At 40.1% G+C, this 18,628-nt stretch overlaps 1 protein-coding gene and 2 long non-coding RNA genes across 3 annotated transcripts in view; 1 reads left to right on the top strand and 2 right to left on the bottom strand.

Annotated features, from left to right (window-relative positions):
- The window catches only part of LOC135093664 (uncharacterized), a 73,306-nt gene extending 68,307 nt beyond the window's left edge, over positions 1 to 4,999 (bottom strand). The window contains exon 1 of the long non-coding RNA XR_010263450.1: positions 4,864 to 4,999. This is a non-coding gene — a long non-coding RNA (uncharacterized LOC135093664). The remainder of the gene's footprint in view (positions 1 to 4,863) is intronic.
- Positions 5,000 to 9,720: 4,721 nt separating this feature from the next.
- Positions 9,721 to 18,135, top strand: LOC135093653 (uncharacterized). The gene is made up of 3 exons (XR_010263443.1): positions 9,721 to 9,908; positions 17,455 to 17,551; positions 17,999 to 18,135. It is a non-coding gene; the product is annotated as an uncharacterized LOC135093653 (long non-coding RNA).
- The window catches only part of LOC135093649 (neuronal PAS domain-containing protein 4-like), a 170,359-nt gene continuing 162,330 nt past the window's right edge, over positions 10,600 to 18,628 (bottom strand). The window contains 1 exon segment of the mRNA XM_063993108.1: positions 10,600 to 16,378. Within this exon segment, the coding sequence (XP_063849178.1) occupies positions 15,953 to 16,378 (426 nt within the window). The 3' untranslated portion in view covers positions 10,600 to 15,952.

Below are 18,628 nucleotides of genomic sequence, written 5' to 3'. Positions count from 1 at the left end.
AAATTTTGCAGCTTCATAGCTCTTTGTGACAGCTGGTGTCACCACCACATTGGTAATATATGGATTTAATTTTTTTTCCCCACTTTCTTCCTTGCATAATTTCTCCTGTTTTCCTCTGCCCTTCCTTTCTTCCTCTCTCTTTATGTTGTGGGACGAGGCTTAAAAAATCAGGTTTGTGTTCCAGCCTGTAGCACTGTTTGCCTATTGAGTTACGAAACAGTGTGGGTGGATTCAAGCACCATAGCACTTAAATTCCCAGTTCCCAGCTGTGCTACCCACTACTCATCAGCATCATATGGTGTGCCAATCCTGACATTTTCAACTGTTGAACCAGTTCAATCACTGTAGTGTTCACACTGCACTTGCTTTGCTTGCTCAATTAAATCTTTCATCAGTACTATGGCCTGCGATTATTTACAGTAAGCTATAGTAATTAAACTAACAAATGACATATAACATGAAACAAGTAAACAAATAATTTACTACATTTTCATTTCATTTTCTACTTTTCCTTTTGTTTTTGCATCAGGCAAAAATTTAGGCAGTATACCAAATGATGCCACATTAACATTCTCACTTGAGGTGTCACTATGTAGTGCCTCAAACTTAAAAATGAGAATAAGCATCAGGTTTTGAATCAAATATGATCATTCACCAATGTCTACAGCAATGAAACAATGAGCTATATGAAATGTTATGAATAACAATTGCAGTTCAAAAAGGAACAGAGTATCACTGAGAAGGATGACAAATGGTTAGAGTGATTCTCCATCAGTGCAGCTTCCAGTAATGTAAAAAAAGTGTTATGACTTGTTCATCATGAATTGATTATAAGGGAAGTTGCTAACATCATCAATGTATCACTTGGAACAATTCATATGATTTTCATATCTAATTTGAACATACACTGTGTTACTGTCAAGTTTGTCACCAGATGCATAATTGTGAACCAGCTCACAATACCTTAAAAATGCATGGAGGAAGCTTATGGAAATATAATTCCCCTTGTAATAATGAGAGGCTTTTTCTTGCCTATAAAAAAAAGTAAACTGTATAATGTTATATTGTAGTAATTAGATGTACAAAATTATCTTGGGACCTGATAAGTGTTATGGTCCTGATGTCTAAGGTGCAGTGGTCTGGTCAAGGGTTTCATTTGCAGTGAGGGCCTCTTAAGGAGAATTTCTCTCATTTTCAGATCAATTTCTTAGTGCTTCTATGAAGTACTCAAAGAAGCCACTACACTAGTGGCAAATGGTAAAGGAACCTGTTAAGTAATATGCATACTATCTTTCAATACAATGAACTCTGATAAGAGTGAATACTGGATATAATAAATGCTTTGGGGATACTAAACAAGCCTTGCATTAAATGAACTGTTCATTGTTATAAGAGACAAAAACTAATGAACCCTCAGAGCCTCCCAAACAACCACTGCATATAGATAATTATTTTTTGCTAAACATGGCAAAATCAATACCATAAAACTATAAAGACCAGTTTCTGAATATATATTACAGTAAACCCTCAATATATGTCTAATTGGGGGAAACCACTGAAGATAAAGAAAAAAAAAAAAGAAAAAAAAATGGTGGTCAGATTCCCTAATCCCACACTGAATTTCATTTGGTATATGAGGGGGAAGTTCAGCATACAAAAATGAACCTCGGATAATGTAAATTTTGGTAACTCATGCATTGGATATAAATAATATAGCATATACTTTATTTTGGTATAAATAATCTTATGGAAAAATGTTTTTATTGTGCTCAAGTAAACAAGAATACATTACAAACAAACAAACAAGTAAACAAAATTACATACATACATACATGTGCAACAACCTTCCACTTTAACTGCTGCTGGGAGATTGAGGCAGAGGCAGTGTGACAGTGGGTGTGATGTGTACTCATCACCACCACCCACACCTTCCCTCCCGCCCTCGCTCACTCCAATACTGCCGCTGCTGATGACCGAATGTTCTGCCTCATTTACCGACTTTTGTTTGATAAATCAGATAGATGGTCGGTAGGCAATATTATGTTCAATAAATGTGAAATTTGCTATAATGGGCTTCAATATAATGAGGGTTTACTGTACAAGTTGAGGTTTGCCCAATGCCCAGGGTACCACACAAGGCAGCTCTGTCACTGTGCATGTGTCTGGGTGGAAATCACCCTGTGTTCTCTGAAGAAGCCTGGACTAAAAGATAATATGTAGTTCAAGTGTGTTCAGTGAAGGGGCTTACTGAAACACTAGAAATTGATCTAGATGAAGGTAGGAAGCTTTGAGGTGACCAGATGTACAATGACCAAAAAAATGATCTTTTAACATTATGATAATTTTGTCCTCAACATCTGAGGTGTTTTTATACTTTGTTTCTCTGGTCAGGGATTTGATTTCTAGTGATGGTACCTCAGTACATATTTATTCTGCCTTCACATCAGTTTCTTAATGTTCTTATGAAGTATCCAAGAGGAGCCATTACAGTATTATCATCATATGGAAACAACTTGGTAAAGATGTCAAATGGCTTCATCATACTTTTGAATTACATTCATGGAGAAATTAAATTAGTACATAATCCTACTACAAGACATAATCAAATAAAATGAGAAAACACTAGGGAATGACAGCTGTCTGAAACTGGCAGGTTATTTTTTCTTTAAGAATTTGGGTAATCCTCTAGATTTTTTCTCCATCCAGCTTAATATAAAAGTTCTGCAGGTATCTTGACGTTTTGATAGAATTGTGGGGGAAAAAAAAAGTAAGAATTGGAGACCACGGATAATTATACCAGGAAGCATTTCAACCTAATGTTGACCAACACCTTTTTTCCCCCAACTTCTACTATTTACTTCTGCTCTACATTAAAAGTGAAAACTTAGTACTCCTCCCTGAATTTCTCTATTTCCCTATTCTTTCTGTTAACCTAAGTTATATCTATACTGTGTGGTGCAGTAACTAACATGTCTGGCTACAAATCTGTGGACTCTAGTTTGGATCCAGTGTGGCAGTCTGTTCTCCCCAGTCAATATTTCCTATCCTGGATTAGAAAAATTTTCCTGTAGAGGAAGAGCGACCCAGAATAATTTTTTTCTAAGATGGAAGAGTAACCCAAATTACCCTCTGGGCTAAATCCAGTATGAATAATTAGAGGTTAGACAGTTAGTGGTTGTGGCAGCCCTGATGGTGACACAGGCAGATTGATAGAGAGGGCACTTGCCACTTCTGCCAGTCAATCTGTGTAAGTGCAGTCAGGCAGTCAGTGGCGGTAGGAGCGATGTAGAGCAATAAGTGAAGGACTATATAACTATTCAACATGAATTATGAAGCATACCACGTATAATGAAGTACAAAATTATCACTTCAGGACAAATGGTTGGAACTATTTAAGATTGTCAAGTGTTTAGATAAAGGTAGAACTGAAAAACTTGCATTTAGAAAGAAACACTTAAAAATACTAATCATGCAGTTAATTTGAAGACATATCATTCAGTTGATGAAAATGATGCAGTATGTGAAGTAGTGTTAGAGGCAACTGCAGCTTTGTTTGAGAAGGAAAAGGAATGTTCAAAGTGCTTTATAGGCCCAAGATGTAACAAAGTCGACAGCGATTAGTAGTTATCAGAAATCATCAGGTGTGATTGATTGCACACCAGAAAAGAGGCTGGAAAAAATTTATCCAAAAAGAATGTCTTACAGGGTTTTAATTGTTACTGATGAAGATACATGGGCTTGTGGAAAATGTGCTGAAAGTGGAAGAGATTAATGCTACCGGGTTCTGAGTTTAGTTTGTAAAATAAGTGACACTGTAATGTTAAAGAAAGGTTTTTGTGTAAGGCAGAAGTGTATGTATATATATATATATATATATATATATATATATATATATATATATATATATATATATATATATATATATATATATATATATATATATATATATATATATATATAAAAAGATCCAGGTTCACCCATATTTTGATCACAAAGTTTAAGTTTCAAATCAATAAAGTATCTTAAATTGCTCCTTTACTTTATACGTGATATTCAGAGCCCAGATCAGGGGGTAAATTCTAGATTTAAGGGAGAAAATATAGATCAGTCCCATAATTCCCCAAGGGGAATATACCATTACAATTCTGACTTCCTCCCGGGAAACAATGGACTGGGAAAAAAATATATAAATAAATAAATGAATAAATAAATAAATAAAAACGGGCAATCAGGCCCATGAATTGGCGCATTTCATCCAGCCGTTCATCCTTCCTCCGGGGTTGTCAATAAATAGGAAACTGTGGAAACCTGGATGTTATAATAGGGCTGTGTCCTGGAGTTGAGGATTTTATCCAAAGGGCAATGAGACTGATGAGCGCGGAGGTCACTAATGGGTACTAGTATTTATAGTCATGATTCATGCTGAACTGCGCTTTGATCCTTCACATTAGCTTCGGGCCTCCCATGCAGCTATAGTGCATACCCCTCTCCCACTATTTAACGCTCTACATCAATAAACATATACCTATGCATATTTGCTTATTTGCCAATTTGTTTCTATTTGGTAAATATTAAGAGAGAGAGAGAGAGAGAGAGAGAGAGGTACTACTAAAATAATGGCAGCATTTATGTATCTACAACACTATGGCTACCAGGTATTAAACAGACCCGGCCTAAAATTATACTATCCTTATAGGGTAGTAACGGGTGTGGAGCCCATCTCCTGCAGAACACTATAATTATATACAACAACGGTGCGAATGTAATGGACGATTAGCAGCAATTCCGTTCTTATACACTGAGCCTACGTTTAGTTGGAAGTAAATAGCTCACAATACCTGTATCTGCATGTAAGGTACTTACCACATTCCTGGTGGTGATATGAGCTGTTCAACAATCATCAAGCACATGTTGCACATGTTATGGAAAGACCAGTAAATCAGGGGAGAACTGATGAAGGCAAAATGGCATGTATTTTTCCCTCTTCGTCTCCCGTAGCACTTACAAAGTTCCAAGCCGAGACTTGTCGTGATGATGACACGTTTCGAAAATATTCCCCCGTACTCATCTCGAGATGTTTAGTTCATCAGACGTTCAGCTTCTACACTGTATGAAGCTGAGGTACTGTAAGTTATCATACAGTACATAATTTTCGGTATGAAATCAAACAAGAGTCTCTCTCACTACAGAATGGTCTAAGCCGAGACGACGACATGAACCGTGTGGTGGATCCTGGTTCGAATCCCTAGAGAAAAGCAATCTCTCTCTCTCTCTCTCTCTCTCTCTCTCTCTCTCTCTCGTTGAAAATTGGAAATCGGACAAGCATTGGTACGAAGTAAGCCTTGGATACATCTCGTTCATTCACCTCGTTTTCACTTTATAGTTTACTGGTTTGAATCCTGCTGGCTTGCAGTACGTCAGGATTTTTATCAGGTGACTGTCCATTCCTTGATTAACCCAACCAAAAATAGATAACAGACAGGAATGACTAAGTAACTAGAGGTGACAGAGAAAGGAACTGGCTGCCTTGGCGCACCGGAATAGCTCGATTGCTCAGGTGGGATGCCAGGCTCGAATCATGGTCGGAATTTTTCTGGAACGACTGCCCTCTCCTAGGTTCATTCAGCCGTAAATTATAATGATCAGCTATATATGATTAAGAGCGTAAAAGACGACGAAGAAAGGAACTGGTCATCCAACCCCATATTTCCATAACCCACCCTGTATGGCACATCATTACGTTGTTCGTTACAGCCTATTCCATTATGCTCCACCGATATGACACGTTATCTTAATTTATTTATTTTGTGATGGCTTTCTATGTGGATGGCAGTTAATTACTCTCTCTTATTTATTTATTTATTTTTTCATGTGTGCAATTTTTCTACTTGAAAACTATACCACCTCTACAGATTAATTACCTACCTCAGTGCATGATACGTGGCAACACTGTACCATACATACAAACCGGTAGAAGTGAAGGATAGGTGGTCTCTTCACACCCGAGCCCCTGTCTACCCACCTGTGGGCTGGTATTTACTGGGTGTCAGCCGGCGTCCGTGTCCCACCTCTCAGGGTGGCTGTCTGGCACTTGCCGCGGCGTGTGGCTTAAGGGTGCAAACCCGCCGTTGGCGAAACCGTAAGAAATGCAACATCCGATAAGAGCTTAAAATGCCTTGGAAAAAAAAAAAAATAATATATATATATTGTAACGCCCGGGTATTGTTGTTTAGTCTAAGTTGCCTTTATTTCTCTCTGTGGGATTGAGTGTGTGACGTGCGTGTGTGTGTGTCAGCTGTGCCTGGTGTCTGGCAGTGGTGCATGGATGGCGGGAGAGAAGTCGCGTGACTGCAGTGACTGGGCAGTGTGTTGTTGGCCCCGCTCTGGATAACTTGTCTTTGCGTGTCCTCCGTGCCGAGTGCCTGTTGCGTGAGCCTGAAGAGTTTGACTGTCCCTGCCTGTGTCTGTAACTGCCTGTAACTAACGGAACTAGTAAAGGAAGAAAGTGTTGCCCACTGTTTGTCTACCCGCTCTGTCTGGCTGTGCGTGAATCACGTGGGACGTGGTACCCTTAGCATCTCTTGTCTAGCCTGCTGGTGTTCCCGAGTGCTGTCCTGACTGTCGGGGAATTGTGGGCGTCTACGGGAGTGCTGAGGTTTGTGCTTTCGTAACAATGGCGTCAGGAGTGGGATGCTAAGTGTGTGCTCGTACAGACCTACGTGACTCGAGTGGAGAAACCATGGCAGACAAGGTGGTAGACAAAATGGCGGGCGAGAGTGGTGCTGCTGACCAGTGTGAGGGACTGAGTGGGTCTAGTCACGACTCTAGTGATGCTGGTGACGAGAAGCCCACCCAGATGGACCTCCTCATGTCCCAACTGGCGAGTATGGCTCAGAAGCAGGAGGAAAGGCACGAGCAAACCGTGGCAACACAAGCTGCCCAAACTGAACGACTGATGGAAGCCCTGCAAAGCAGCCTAGGTTCTCTGAGGGCTGAAACGCAGGCGTATACTGATCGCTCGTGTGAGGCAGTGAAACAGGAGGTAAAAAGTGAACTCCAAGCCTTGCGGGAAGAGGTGGCAGACCTGCGTGAGGGCGCGAGTGTTTGGCGGCAGGGCGCGTGGCCGCCACGTGGCGTCTTGGCGGGAGGTGTACAGCTGCCCGCAACCCCCGCCTGGCCTCCCGTGACTAGCCCAGGACCTGAAGGGAGTGTGGCCTCAGCCCCACCTGCTGTTGGGGGCCTTGGATGGGGCCCTGTGGGGGAAGCAGGTCCTTGGGAAGCACCCGAGATGGCCGTTGGGGGCTGGCCGCCCACCCGGGACAGGAGGGGAGGGCTTAGCCTGCCCCCTACACCGCCGGGCTCACCTCCCCGTGCCGCCTCCCCGCCCCCGAGCCCTAAGGCAGCCCGCTCGTCACCTCGTCACGTGAGACGCAAGCCAGCGGAGTACGATGGTAAGGTCAGCTGGGAGTCTTACGTTGCCCAGTTCGATATGCTGGCCTTGGCCCAGGGCTGGGGGGAGGCAGAGAAGGCCCTGCAACTAGCGACAGCGCTGCGAGGCCCGGCGTTGGAAGTGCTGGGTCATCTCCCTGCCAGCCAGCGCACCTCATACGCAGCAGTGTCCGAAACTTTGCGGCGACGTTTCGGACACCGTCATCAGGCGGAGGTATACCGCGCCCAGCTTAAGAAGAGGACGCGAGAGAAGGACGAAACCCTTTCCCAGCTGGCGCAGGACGTAGAAGGGCTGGTGAGGAGGGCGTATCCAAGCGCGGCCGAGGACATGGTCGTTGTTCTGGCGCGCGACGCGTTCGTAGACGCCCTCCAGGACCACCAGCTCCAAATCTATGTGAAGCAGGCACACCCAGCTGACGTGCAGGTAGCGTTGGCACGGGCTATGGAGTTTGAGGCCTTCCTACAGATGACGACCAGCCTCTCTTCTCTTGCCCAGCCTCGCGGTGAGGTACGGGGCCGGAAGGCGAAGGTGGAGCACAAGGCGGCGTCACGGGAGGCGAGCCCGTCCGAGTTCGCCGGCCGCTGTTGGGGCTGCAGTGAGAGAGGCCATAGACGCAGCCAATGTCCGAGGGGACGAAGGACGCGCTCCCTCGATCGGCCTAACTCCAAAGCCTTCCAGACGTGCTGCGCCGCATGCGGCAAATCGGGCCACCGCTCCAGCGCCTCCCCCAAGCCCAAGGAGGTTGCTGAGGCGGGAAACAGCAGCGGGCTGGAGGAGGGGGCGACCTCACAGCCTGCCAAGGTGCCAATGCCCCGTGCTGTGTAAAGTGCCACCTCACCGTCAGCGCAGTGCAGGTACGAGGTGCGGTTGATGGAAGGCCTTGCTGCATGACCATTGACAGCGGGGCTGAGCGCACCATCGTGCAGCGGAGGCTGGTAAGTGCTGAGTGGCTCCCGTGCACCGTGGACAGGCTGTGGGGACTGCATGCCGTTGCAAGGCCCAGTAGACGTTCGAATAAGTGTCGGCAGCGCGGAGGTGAACCTGCCCGTGTATGTTGCCGAGCTGGAGGAAGAGTGTCTGCTGGGTTACGACTACCTGAAGAAGACCAGGGCCTGTGTAGACTTTGGACGGAAGGTGATAAAGGTATGTGGATACGATGTGCCTTTCCTTCCGGAGGTCGGCCGGTCGGAGGTAGTGACGACACGGCGGATGCAGTTGGCCCCGCGCTCTGAGTGTCGAGTACAGTGTCGACTCGCACGGCCGATGCAGAGCACGGAGGGCCTAGTGGAACCAGCCAGCGACTGTCGACTGGCTGACGGAGTGGCAGTCGGAAGGAGCCTCGTGCAAGCGGGGGAGAAGGTAGTCACTGTCTTACTGGCTAACTTCTCCGACGAGGCTCGCAACATACCCGCCGGAACAGCGGTGGGCGAGTGCGTGGAGGTGCAGCGTGCCGAGGCACCGCCGCAGGGTGAGCGGGCGGCCGAGGGAGCCCCGCTGCCGAGCTTCTTGGAGGAGTCAGGCGTGGGCGACGGCCGCGACTCAGAGCCAGCAGAGGAACCTCAGCCCACTCGGCCGCGCAGGGACAGACGCCGCCCACGGCGTTATGATGATTTTGTGTTGATTGACTCTGAGGGAGAGATATAAGGAGAGGCAAGGTCGGGTCGACCTTTTTGTAAAGGAGGGGGTGATGTAACGCCCGGGTATTGTTGTTTAGTCTAAGTTGCCTTTATTTCTCTCTGTGGGATTGAGTGTGTGACGTGCGTGTGTGTGTGTCAGCTGTGCCTGGTGTCTGGCAGTGGTGCATGGATGGCGGGAGAGAAGTCGCGTGACTGCAGTGACTGGGCAGTGTGTTGTTGGCCCCGCTCTGGATAACTTGTCTTTGCGTGTCCTCCGTGCCGAGTGCCTGTTGCGTGAGCCTGAAGAGTTTGACTGTCCCTGCCTGTGTCTGTAACTGCCTGTAACTAACGGAACTAGTAAAGGAAGAAAGTGTTGCCCACTGTTTGTCTACCCGCTCTGTCTGGCTGTGCGTGAATCACGTGGGACGTGGTACCCTTAGCATCTCTTGTCTAGCCTGCTGGTGTTCCCGAGTGCTGTCCTGACTGTCGGGGAATTGTGGGCGTCTACGGGAGTGCTGAGGTTTGTGCTTTCGTAACAATATATATATATATATATATATATATATATATATATATATATATATATATATATATATATATAAGTAAATCAAATAAAAATAAATAAATGAAATAAATAAATAAATAAATAAATAATCTTGTTTAATGCCTTTATATTTCCTTGCTTCTTATGAGGCTCTCATTTCTTTTTGCGAGCGTGGACAATCTATTCCATAATGTTCATCCCTCAATGTCTCACACGCCATCTCCAGTCTGGTCTTCGGTCTGCTACAGCGCCTAGCTCTGATACTTATCTGAGTATGGCCCTCTTCCCTCCTTTTCGGGTGAGTTGTCCACACCACCGTAATCTATTCCTTTATCAACACATTCATTACATCCTACATGCCTTATGTTCTTATCACCATGTCTTCCCACCTCACATGTCCCCTAACTCCAGTCTTCCTCCCTGTTGCTGGCCACCTTTCTCACAAACCTGTAGTTTTCTCATGCTTAATCTACATTTCTCAGCCATGAGCATTTTTTATGATACCACTTCTCACATCCGGTGCACAGGATGTAGTTAACACCCACACCTCTGACACAAGAACTATGATATTTACCTGTTACTTTGTTACTATCATCTGGTATTCCCATGTTTTCCTCAGGCTTCTCCTCTCCATCCCAGTCTTCCATCTGGTAAACTTGTCACTTGCTTTCTTTTTGCTCTAGTTTGCTCATTAATAATAATCTTTTTATGCACATTTATTCCATTACCTTATTGCATGATAGTTTGTGCAATTTACACATGTTGGAAGAGCTACACAATCTTCTGATAAAAAATATGCACCAATAAGTGTCTGTGGCTGAATGTTAACAGTATCCATGTTTTCAAGACTCATTCTTGTAGAAATGAAGCCAGGTGGTTCTGGCACTTCAGACTGAGGAAACAAATATTGTACCTACTAACAATAGATGAAGAGTGAGGTATGAACTTTTGTAAGAGACTGTAGGGCAAGTATAAATAAAAATACTGGAAAATAAAAATACCATGCATTACTGATCTTATTAACACTAGCACATAAACATCCGCCACCTTCAACACAGTCAATTGGGAGGCTACAGTGTTCTTTGGCTCCTACATAGCCATTAAATGAAAAGACTTAACCTACAGTACTCAATGTACTGGCTGGGAAAATACATATATGGATATAATGGCAATTGGTGGTCATCTGATTGGCAGGGATCAAATTAATACATATGTATGAGCACTGGTAACAACATATTAAAAATAAAGATGTGTAAACAAAATATATATATAGTTTACAGGCATGCACATCAAATTGCCTGATGAAAAAGAATGGCATGAGGTCTTGTGGATTACATAAAATAAAGTTAAATAAATAAATAAAAAAAAATATATAAAAAAAGAGAAAAATGAAGATGAATTTAGTCTAGAGGAGCCTATCTGTTGCCTGCCCTGCTAGATGTAATTTTTCTTGTCTAAAACAATACTACAATACATAATCAAAAACTAAATAATAACACTATATATATATTCTGCCAAATTCCCTACAATATGTGCATCAGTCCCCTAAAACATAATTCCAATGACCAATTAATCTTCTAGAACTCTTTTGCTCAAACCCTATTTGAAAATCAGTTGTTACGTACAGGATACCCTGAGAGAAAAATCGTATATTCTCAGAAATGAAAGATAGTCATTCTAGGCTGGAAATATTCTATGGCCAAATGTTTTTAATGCCTTGGTTTAGAAGTTACAACATTTAAAATACGATCATGCTAAGAACTAGCAAGGGGATGATGGGTGTAAGAGAGCAGCAATGGTGGGCGTTGGCATCATGAGGATATTACTTGATTACAGATCAAGATTTTCATAAATAAAGATATAACTGAATTCAAGAATGCAGTGTATTATTGTGTCAAATAATAGTTAAAACATAATGAACGCCACATGGCTGGATGTTGGCGGATGGCCTGTGTGCAGCCACTTGTTGCTGATGTGTGTTCATATTTAAATGTCTGTAACTTCTAAATCATGGTGTAAAAAGCATTTGAGCAGAGAATATTTCTGACTTAGAATGACTTGATCTTTCATTTCTGAGAATATATGACTTTCCTACTGGGAGACTCTGTATATGTATATATATCAACCAACATTGTACTTGATTTTGTAGAGTGACCAAACACAGTTACAATAAAACAAATATATGGTTATTGTAAATGAAAGTGAAGCACTCTTACATAATGTTTCTGACACTTACATGGTCATACCATACCTTTTCAGGTGTTTTGATACAAAATTAAGGTGGTCAGCTTTTGTTATGAACTAACGTCCTCACCCATCCTGTTCACTGAGGCTAGGAGAGGCACACAATTATGAAACACATTCACTTCAATACTTTCATTTTCAGCTCTGTTAGATTTCAGTCCTTTGTCATGGTAGGCAAACATTTCCTGGAGCCATATATGTAAGTAGGGCTTCATGAGCAATTCCTCTGTTTGCTTTATAATCAGCAGTGCTAGTGCATGACTTTCCTTGACACACACAACTAAGCATCTGACATTCCTGGTATGGTTGGGACGGCATCCTGAAGATAGGGGTGGGGGTGGGATGAAGCGGGCACAATTTCACAGTGTCTGCCTTCATCTTGGGATCTATTCTTCTTTTGCAGAAAGATTTTCCCATTAGAGAAAACTGCTTTCACTTTCTTACGTTGCTGTGCTCTACACAGCTCTTCTTTTACCTTTAATTTTATATGAGAATATGTGAAACTTAAATATACTGAAACTGAGAGAAATGTGATGGAGTAACTATTAAAAATGTCAGTATGTATGTACATATGTATATAGGCTATCCAAGGCTTATCTCTATCCTATGATTAGGCATCTGATGATTTGGGACTATATTATTCAGATAGACAATTTAGATTCATAAAATAATATTGGTGTCATAACAGAAATCCAAGTCAAAGGATTCAACTCAAGTACATAATAAAAAAATTCCATGTATATGAACCATATTGCTAATATATAAAACCAACAGGAACAGTGGCGGAACTTTTCATACATCTGGCACATTGCATCACATCCTGAGCTGCATGGGGTGTAATACTTGTGCTACACAAACAATGTCAGGCAAATCAAGATAGCTTCATATTCATAGCTAACAATATCTGAAAGTTCCACAGTCCCAGCATTATGCTACTTCATCACCCGCCACTGACACAAATTTCATGTTTTAGCAGGAATTCATATTTATGAGATGAAAGATGATGTATGGGTAAAATTAAAATAAACAAAGAATAGCCAAGTAAGGCTGAAAACAATGACAAATTTAGTCTCATGCTGAAAATATTTATGTAAATGAGTTGAGTAGCATGATTTATACAAAGCTACAATTCAGTATATAACAGAAATTGTAAGGTATGGTGAAACCAGTGCTTGAATTGAAGGCTAATGCAGTGTAGCTTAGCAAAGACAAATGAATTTTGACAGTGTAAAAAAAAAAAAAAAAAAAAAAAAAAAAAAAATATATATATATATATATATATATATATATATATATATATATATATATATATATATATATATATATATATATATATATATATATATATATATAAATCTGCCTTGGTTCAGGGTTTTTTGTACCTGTTAGTGTATTTCACATGCAGCATACAGTAAAATACTGTATTGTTGCTACTTACAGCTAGAGTACTATGTAATAAGCTCTGTGATGGGATGACGAGTTTGAAACAAAGGGTGTTTGATACTTTCAGGGTAATCCCATCTATCCACTGGCCTCACAAGTTTACATAAACTCAATAATACATGTTTATTCTACCATCAGATTTTCACCAGAACTACCATATAATGCTAGATATATGTATATATAAAAAATAATAATCTACATTTATACAAATTATTATAATTATATGATCTCTTTAGTTTTAATAGCAAAACACTGCTAGTTACTCAAAGCTTCCCATAAAAAATATGAAAGAAATTCACTCCTAGTCTCTGATATTTAAGTTCATCAAAAGAGAAATGTGATCTATTTTTCACAGAGTGAATTTATAATTTTCTTTATTTTATTAAGCATCAAAATCTAGAGAAGAAAAATTGTATGTACTTTACTACAGCTATTGAGTGTCACAAACATGGCCATAACTAAATCTGGATTACAGAGCTGAAAATGATGTTTCTCTGATCAAAATAAATGCACTATAAGCATCATAAAGAATACAGCATGTCAGTTTTTAATTTTTTGTTAAAAATTCACTGATCAAAAGTTTTTTGAGTGACTTACAAATTACTAGTAATGAAATTTTGGACCTCAGAATTGAGAGTGAGAAAAGACATAGTTATGGCCCTGGCCACACATTTGATGAATAGATGAGATTTCAATGTTTTTTAAAAGTTGTATGTGAAGGTGCCCATTGTGCTACGAGCCAACAGTCTGCACACAAAAATATATTTTTCTAACTGATGCCAGCAGAAAATAATATCCTTTATGAAATAACAACCTGAACATTTACACTTTCTTCTAAAGTTCCTATAGTTCTAAATCTGTTCCCTAATGAACATGACACGAGATCAAGACCATTTTCCATCACAATAGTGATGGCATCTAGTTACTATCCTCCTCTGATTCTTCTCAATCTTCCCTACAGTGCAAGAAGGACATTTTGATGGTGTGTTTTCCTACTTGCATACCTCCAGGTGATATTCAGGACTAAATTTTCAAGTGAATACCTCTCTAGCCTCAAGCCAATACATATATTATCTCATGAACACATTTCTATAAAAATCAATGCACCAGCATATCTTACTTAGCAATCGTACTCTCCTATGACAGCACTAATTGAATAAACATGTCAACATTCAATTTTACCATCTAAGAGCATCTTGTTAGGTAAAGATATGTTCCCAGCATCATAAACAGACTTCTGAAGTCTACATTGGAGTATTGTTACAACACATTTTTAAGGTTTAAATGAAAAATGAAACAGAAAATTAAATCTTGCAACACTATTATTCTACATTAATAGAAGTGAATTCCTTAAAGTATGTGGCAGTGCTTGATCAGTCATTGTGTCAGTCATGTAAAGATTAGCTTGGTCTAGCTATCAGGCAGCTGCACAGAAAGTTGTCTACCATCATAATTATGCACAATCCTTGCTTTTACAATAATACTCTCATTTTATTATGATATTATACAAGTTTGAATTCCTGCTACACATGTGAGGGCAATGCAGTAGGAGAATTACTGTCTAAGACATATCTTTGCAAATCCATGTGTTTCATCCATGTATGTTCTCCTACATATTCTATGGCACATATACATCACCAGCATTTGGTGTCAGTTTTTGAGTTATTTAAGGCAGTGTGGGAAACTGTCAAAGTGGAGAGAGAGAGAGAGAGAGAGAGAGAGAGAGAGAGAGAGAGAGAGAGAGAGAGAGAGAGAGAGAGAGAGAGAGAGAGAGAGAGAGAGAGAGAGAGAGAGAGAGAGAGAGAGAGAGAGAGAGAGAGAGAGAGAGAGCAATAATTCTGAAAGGTTATGTCCCACTTTTGCCCTCTTTGTTTTCCTTGCCTTTCACTGCTTAATGAGGTAGTACTATGCAGAATATGCTGGTAAATTGATTCCCATTTTCTTTATAAACATTTGTTGACCGAACCTGCCTGAAGCAATCCTGATTTACTCTCCTACAATGCAGGATGAAACAAAGACCCAATGTGTACAGCAAATGGTGAAAAGTAATGACTAATGAAAATAATTTTTATATTTCAAACTTTTCTGTACATTCACAGAGCTTACAGTTTACACTTCTGTGTCTGAAATATTTGTAATCCCTCTTCTTAAGTGATTTCTTTTAGAGTTTGTGCTGAAGAAGTTCAGAAGGATAATGATGAACACAGTCCTTTCAATTACATCAACACTCATACTTAGCTTTAGATTTATATATATATACATAAGCTAGTTAAAAATCTAAAATGAGCTGGAATCCATGAAAACAATACTGAAGACTTATTAAAAAATATAGCCCTCAGTTCAGTTCTTCATTGATGTCACCATTCTGTATGTTCAGCATTTCTGAACTGTGTTAGTAATAAAATAGAATTTACTGTGAATATAAAACCCCAAGAAGACTTAGAGGTTGAAGGGTAACCAGTGATGATGATAAAAGGAAGAACATCATCTTGCAAAACATAATTATGAGAAAAAGTAAACCACAAGAGTATTTGCTTCTCTGACACTGAGACACAGACAGTGGCAGTGGTGTGGATGAAGAGCACACGAGATAAAAAAATATTTTGATTTCACTTCATCCATACACATTTTGTTGACGTTAATGGTCTGTAATTATTACTTTCCATCAAACAATGGTGCTTCACTGCTTTGGTCCAGAGCCATGAGGAGTTCTGCTCCCTGGAGACTGTTGTTGGCTGGTGCATTGACCTCAAAGTCCTGCTGAGTGAGCTCCAGCAAGGTGGGGATGGTGTCTGAGTTCATCAATAAGTAAGGGTCCTGGCGCTGGCTCAACCTGCTACCGCATCCTTCAGGGTGACTGCTTGAATTTGAAGTAAGTTTGAATGCTTGCTTCAAACTGCCAGGACTTCCTGTCACTAATCTAAGTGTAGGACACAGCAGAGAGGTGCCTGACTTCCCCCCAGCAGTGGCTGATAGCACTGTGGCCATTCTATCTTTGGGAAGACGAAATGCTGTATGGGTTGTAGGGAGACCACCTCTATGGGCCTCTTTCAGTAATGCACTGTTAATTTCATTGGGGTTCTGTAACAAGAAAAGCATAACATTCATTAATAACAATTCAAACCATCACTAATCAGATTGCAATAATAAATACATTGGTTGCAAAAAAAAACTCCCTCTCCAAATAAACATATGGAAAGAATCAAACATGTAAATCTGATTTCTATGGACTTTTACTGGAGCTATATCTTTATATTTTCTAGCATTTAATATTTGGCCATATTACCTTTTTTCTACATTGTCATCAGTAATCAGCTTTTGCATTGATTTAATGAGCCTGATAAAGTAGTAGTAGTAGCAGTAAATATCAATGTTAATCATGAACTCTTTCAGTGCTTCCTGTAGATCCTTAATATTGATGGGTCTCATATTTCTTATTCTATTCTTCATTACATTTGAAGTCTTTTCTGTTGGGCTTAGATCAGGTAGCAGCCCATCCCCTGCATTACATTTATTTTATGATCAATGAAGAATCCTTTTTACTTTTTGAGCTGTGGGCAGGGATGCCATCAGTCTATACAAATATGTCAGACTGATGACTTTCTTAAATGTGACGAACATCTGCATCAGAGGGGTATTGAATTATTCCTCTATCTTGTCCCATCATAGGGGACAGGCAAATTAGGGAATACCCAATTCTCTCACAATGTCCCTTTTAGTCACCTCTTACTGCATGTAAGGAATGTGGAGACACACTATGTATAGAAAACACTGTAATGGGAGATGGGATCACCACATCCCTACACCACTATCGCACATGAAAAAAAAATTCCCTTCATGCATTTCCTAAAACAATAAAAAATGATTCTTTAACACATATACGTAATTAATCCTTTTCAGCATCACAGCCTTTGGAGGTATAGAATTTCCCTGTCCTTATTTCTTTTTTGAAGAATTTCACATCATCAAACTGTAAGCATGTTTCATGATGTTCATGGAACACTTTTGGTTGTACAGTAGTCCACCTATAGGTTGACAGACATCCCTCCCACCTCACCAACCTCAAGCTGCTTTCCTAATTTAAAACCATCTTTCTTTAGTCCTCTGACATCCAGTGCTGATATTTCTCACAAAAATTTGGTCTTTCTTCTCCACAGCATGAGTGAGTAGTGGTTCCCTGAGAGACCATGGATGTGGTATACAAGCCTGAGTGCCACATCTTTTAAGTGTGAATGCTTATTCTTCAGTACAGAGGTGATTACATCAAGATTATATGACATTTCATCCTTGACAATCTTGCCTGTCTTAAGTACAATTTCCTGAGATCCACTAGAGCCCCATTTCTCATCAGCATGGCACTGGACTGTAATGCTATAATGCAACACAGAGTAATTTAAGTTGGCAGGAAGCTTGCATTGCTATCTTCAGATCTACAGCTATACATATCACAGACATTCCCTAATTTTGTAGAGTTAAAGTATAGCATATCTTATGTATTTAATGGCTTGTTTTGATTAATTTTGTGCAAAATGAGATACATGCTCTCAAAAGCTGTATGCACTTATGAAAAATACTGGCTAGGAGAATAATGCATCAAGCCTTCTTTCTGTACCAGAAAGAAGAATGAAATGGGATTGCACCTGGTAGTGAGAGATGGGCACATTTCTTGTACTAATTAAGATTTTTTTTTTTTTTTTGCAGCCACTGTAAGATCATATTATTTCTCTTACAAGATGAGACAATCATGTATATTCTTTGTGCATAATATGAAAATGTACAAATAGAAAAGTGAAAAAATACTGGAAATGAGAAAAAAATACAAGGGTCATGAAATGGAGTAGAAAGGTTAAATCAATATCTGTTAATGACAATGATGATATGAGAAGCTGTCATAAGCTTTAAGAATGTCCATATAATATTACTGCTGACTTTCTGTATGTTGTGTGACATAAACACAATTTGCCAGTTACAATTTTTTTTTTTTTTTTAGTTACTGACCAATGCTAAGATCTAATGGATGTTCACATGCTTTAGTATGCATTATATTACTTAGATATTTTTGTAATTGCAATTTATAAAGGTTAAACATGTTACATATCCAAGAGTATGTCATACAACAATTACTTATGATTTAATGAAAAGGGAACTTAATAATAAAAAATATAATTTACTTCCTCCTAGATGGTTCTAATCCAGATTTCCAGATTTCAAATGTTTTGTTTATGATTGATTGAAGTATGAAATTAAAAGGAAGTCTCATGATATATATATATATATATATATATATATATATATATATATATATATATATATATATATATATATATATAT

Source organism: Scylla paramamosain, chromosome 3, assembly GCF_035594125.1.
Source record: "Scylla paramamosain isolate STU-SP2022 chromosome 3, ASM3559412v1, whole genome shotgun sequence".
NCBI classification, from domain to species: Eukaryota; Metazoa; Arthropoda; class Malacostraca; order Decapoda; family Portunidae; genus Scylla; species Scylla paramamosain.
This window is presented reverse-complemented; position numbering and strand designations above follow the sequence as displayed.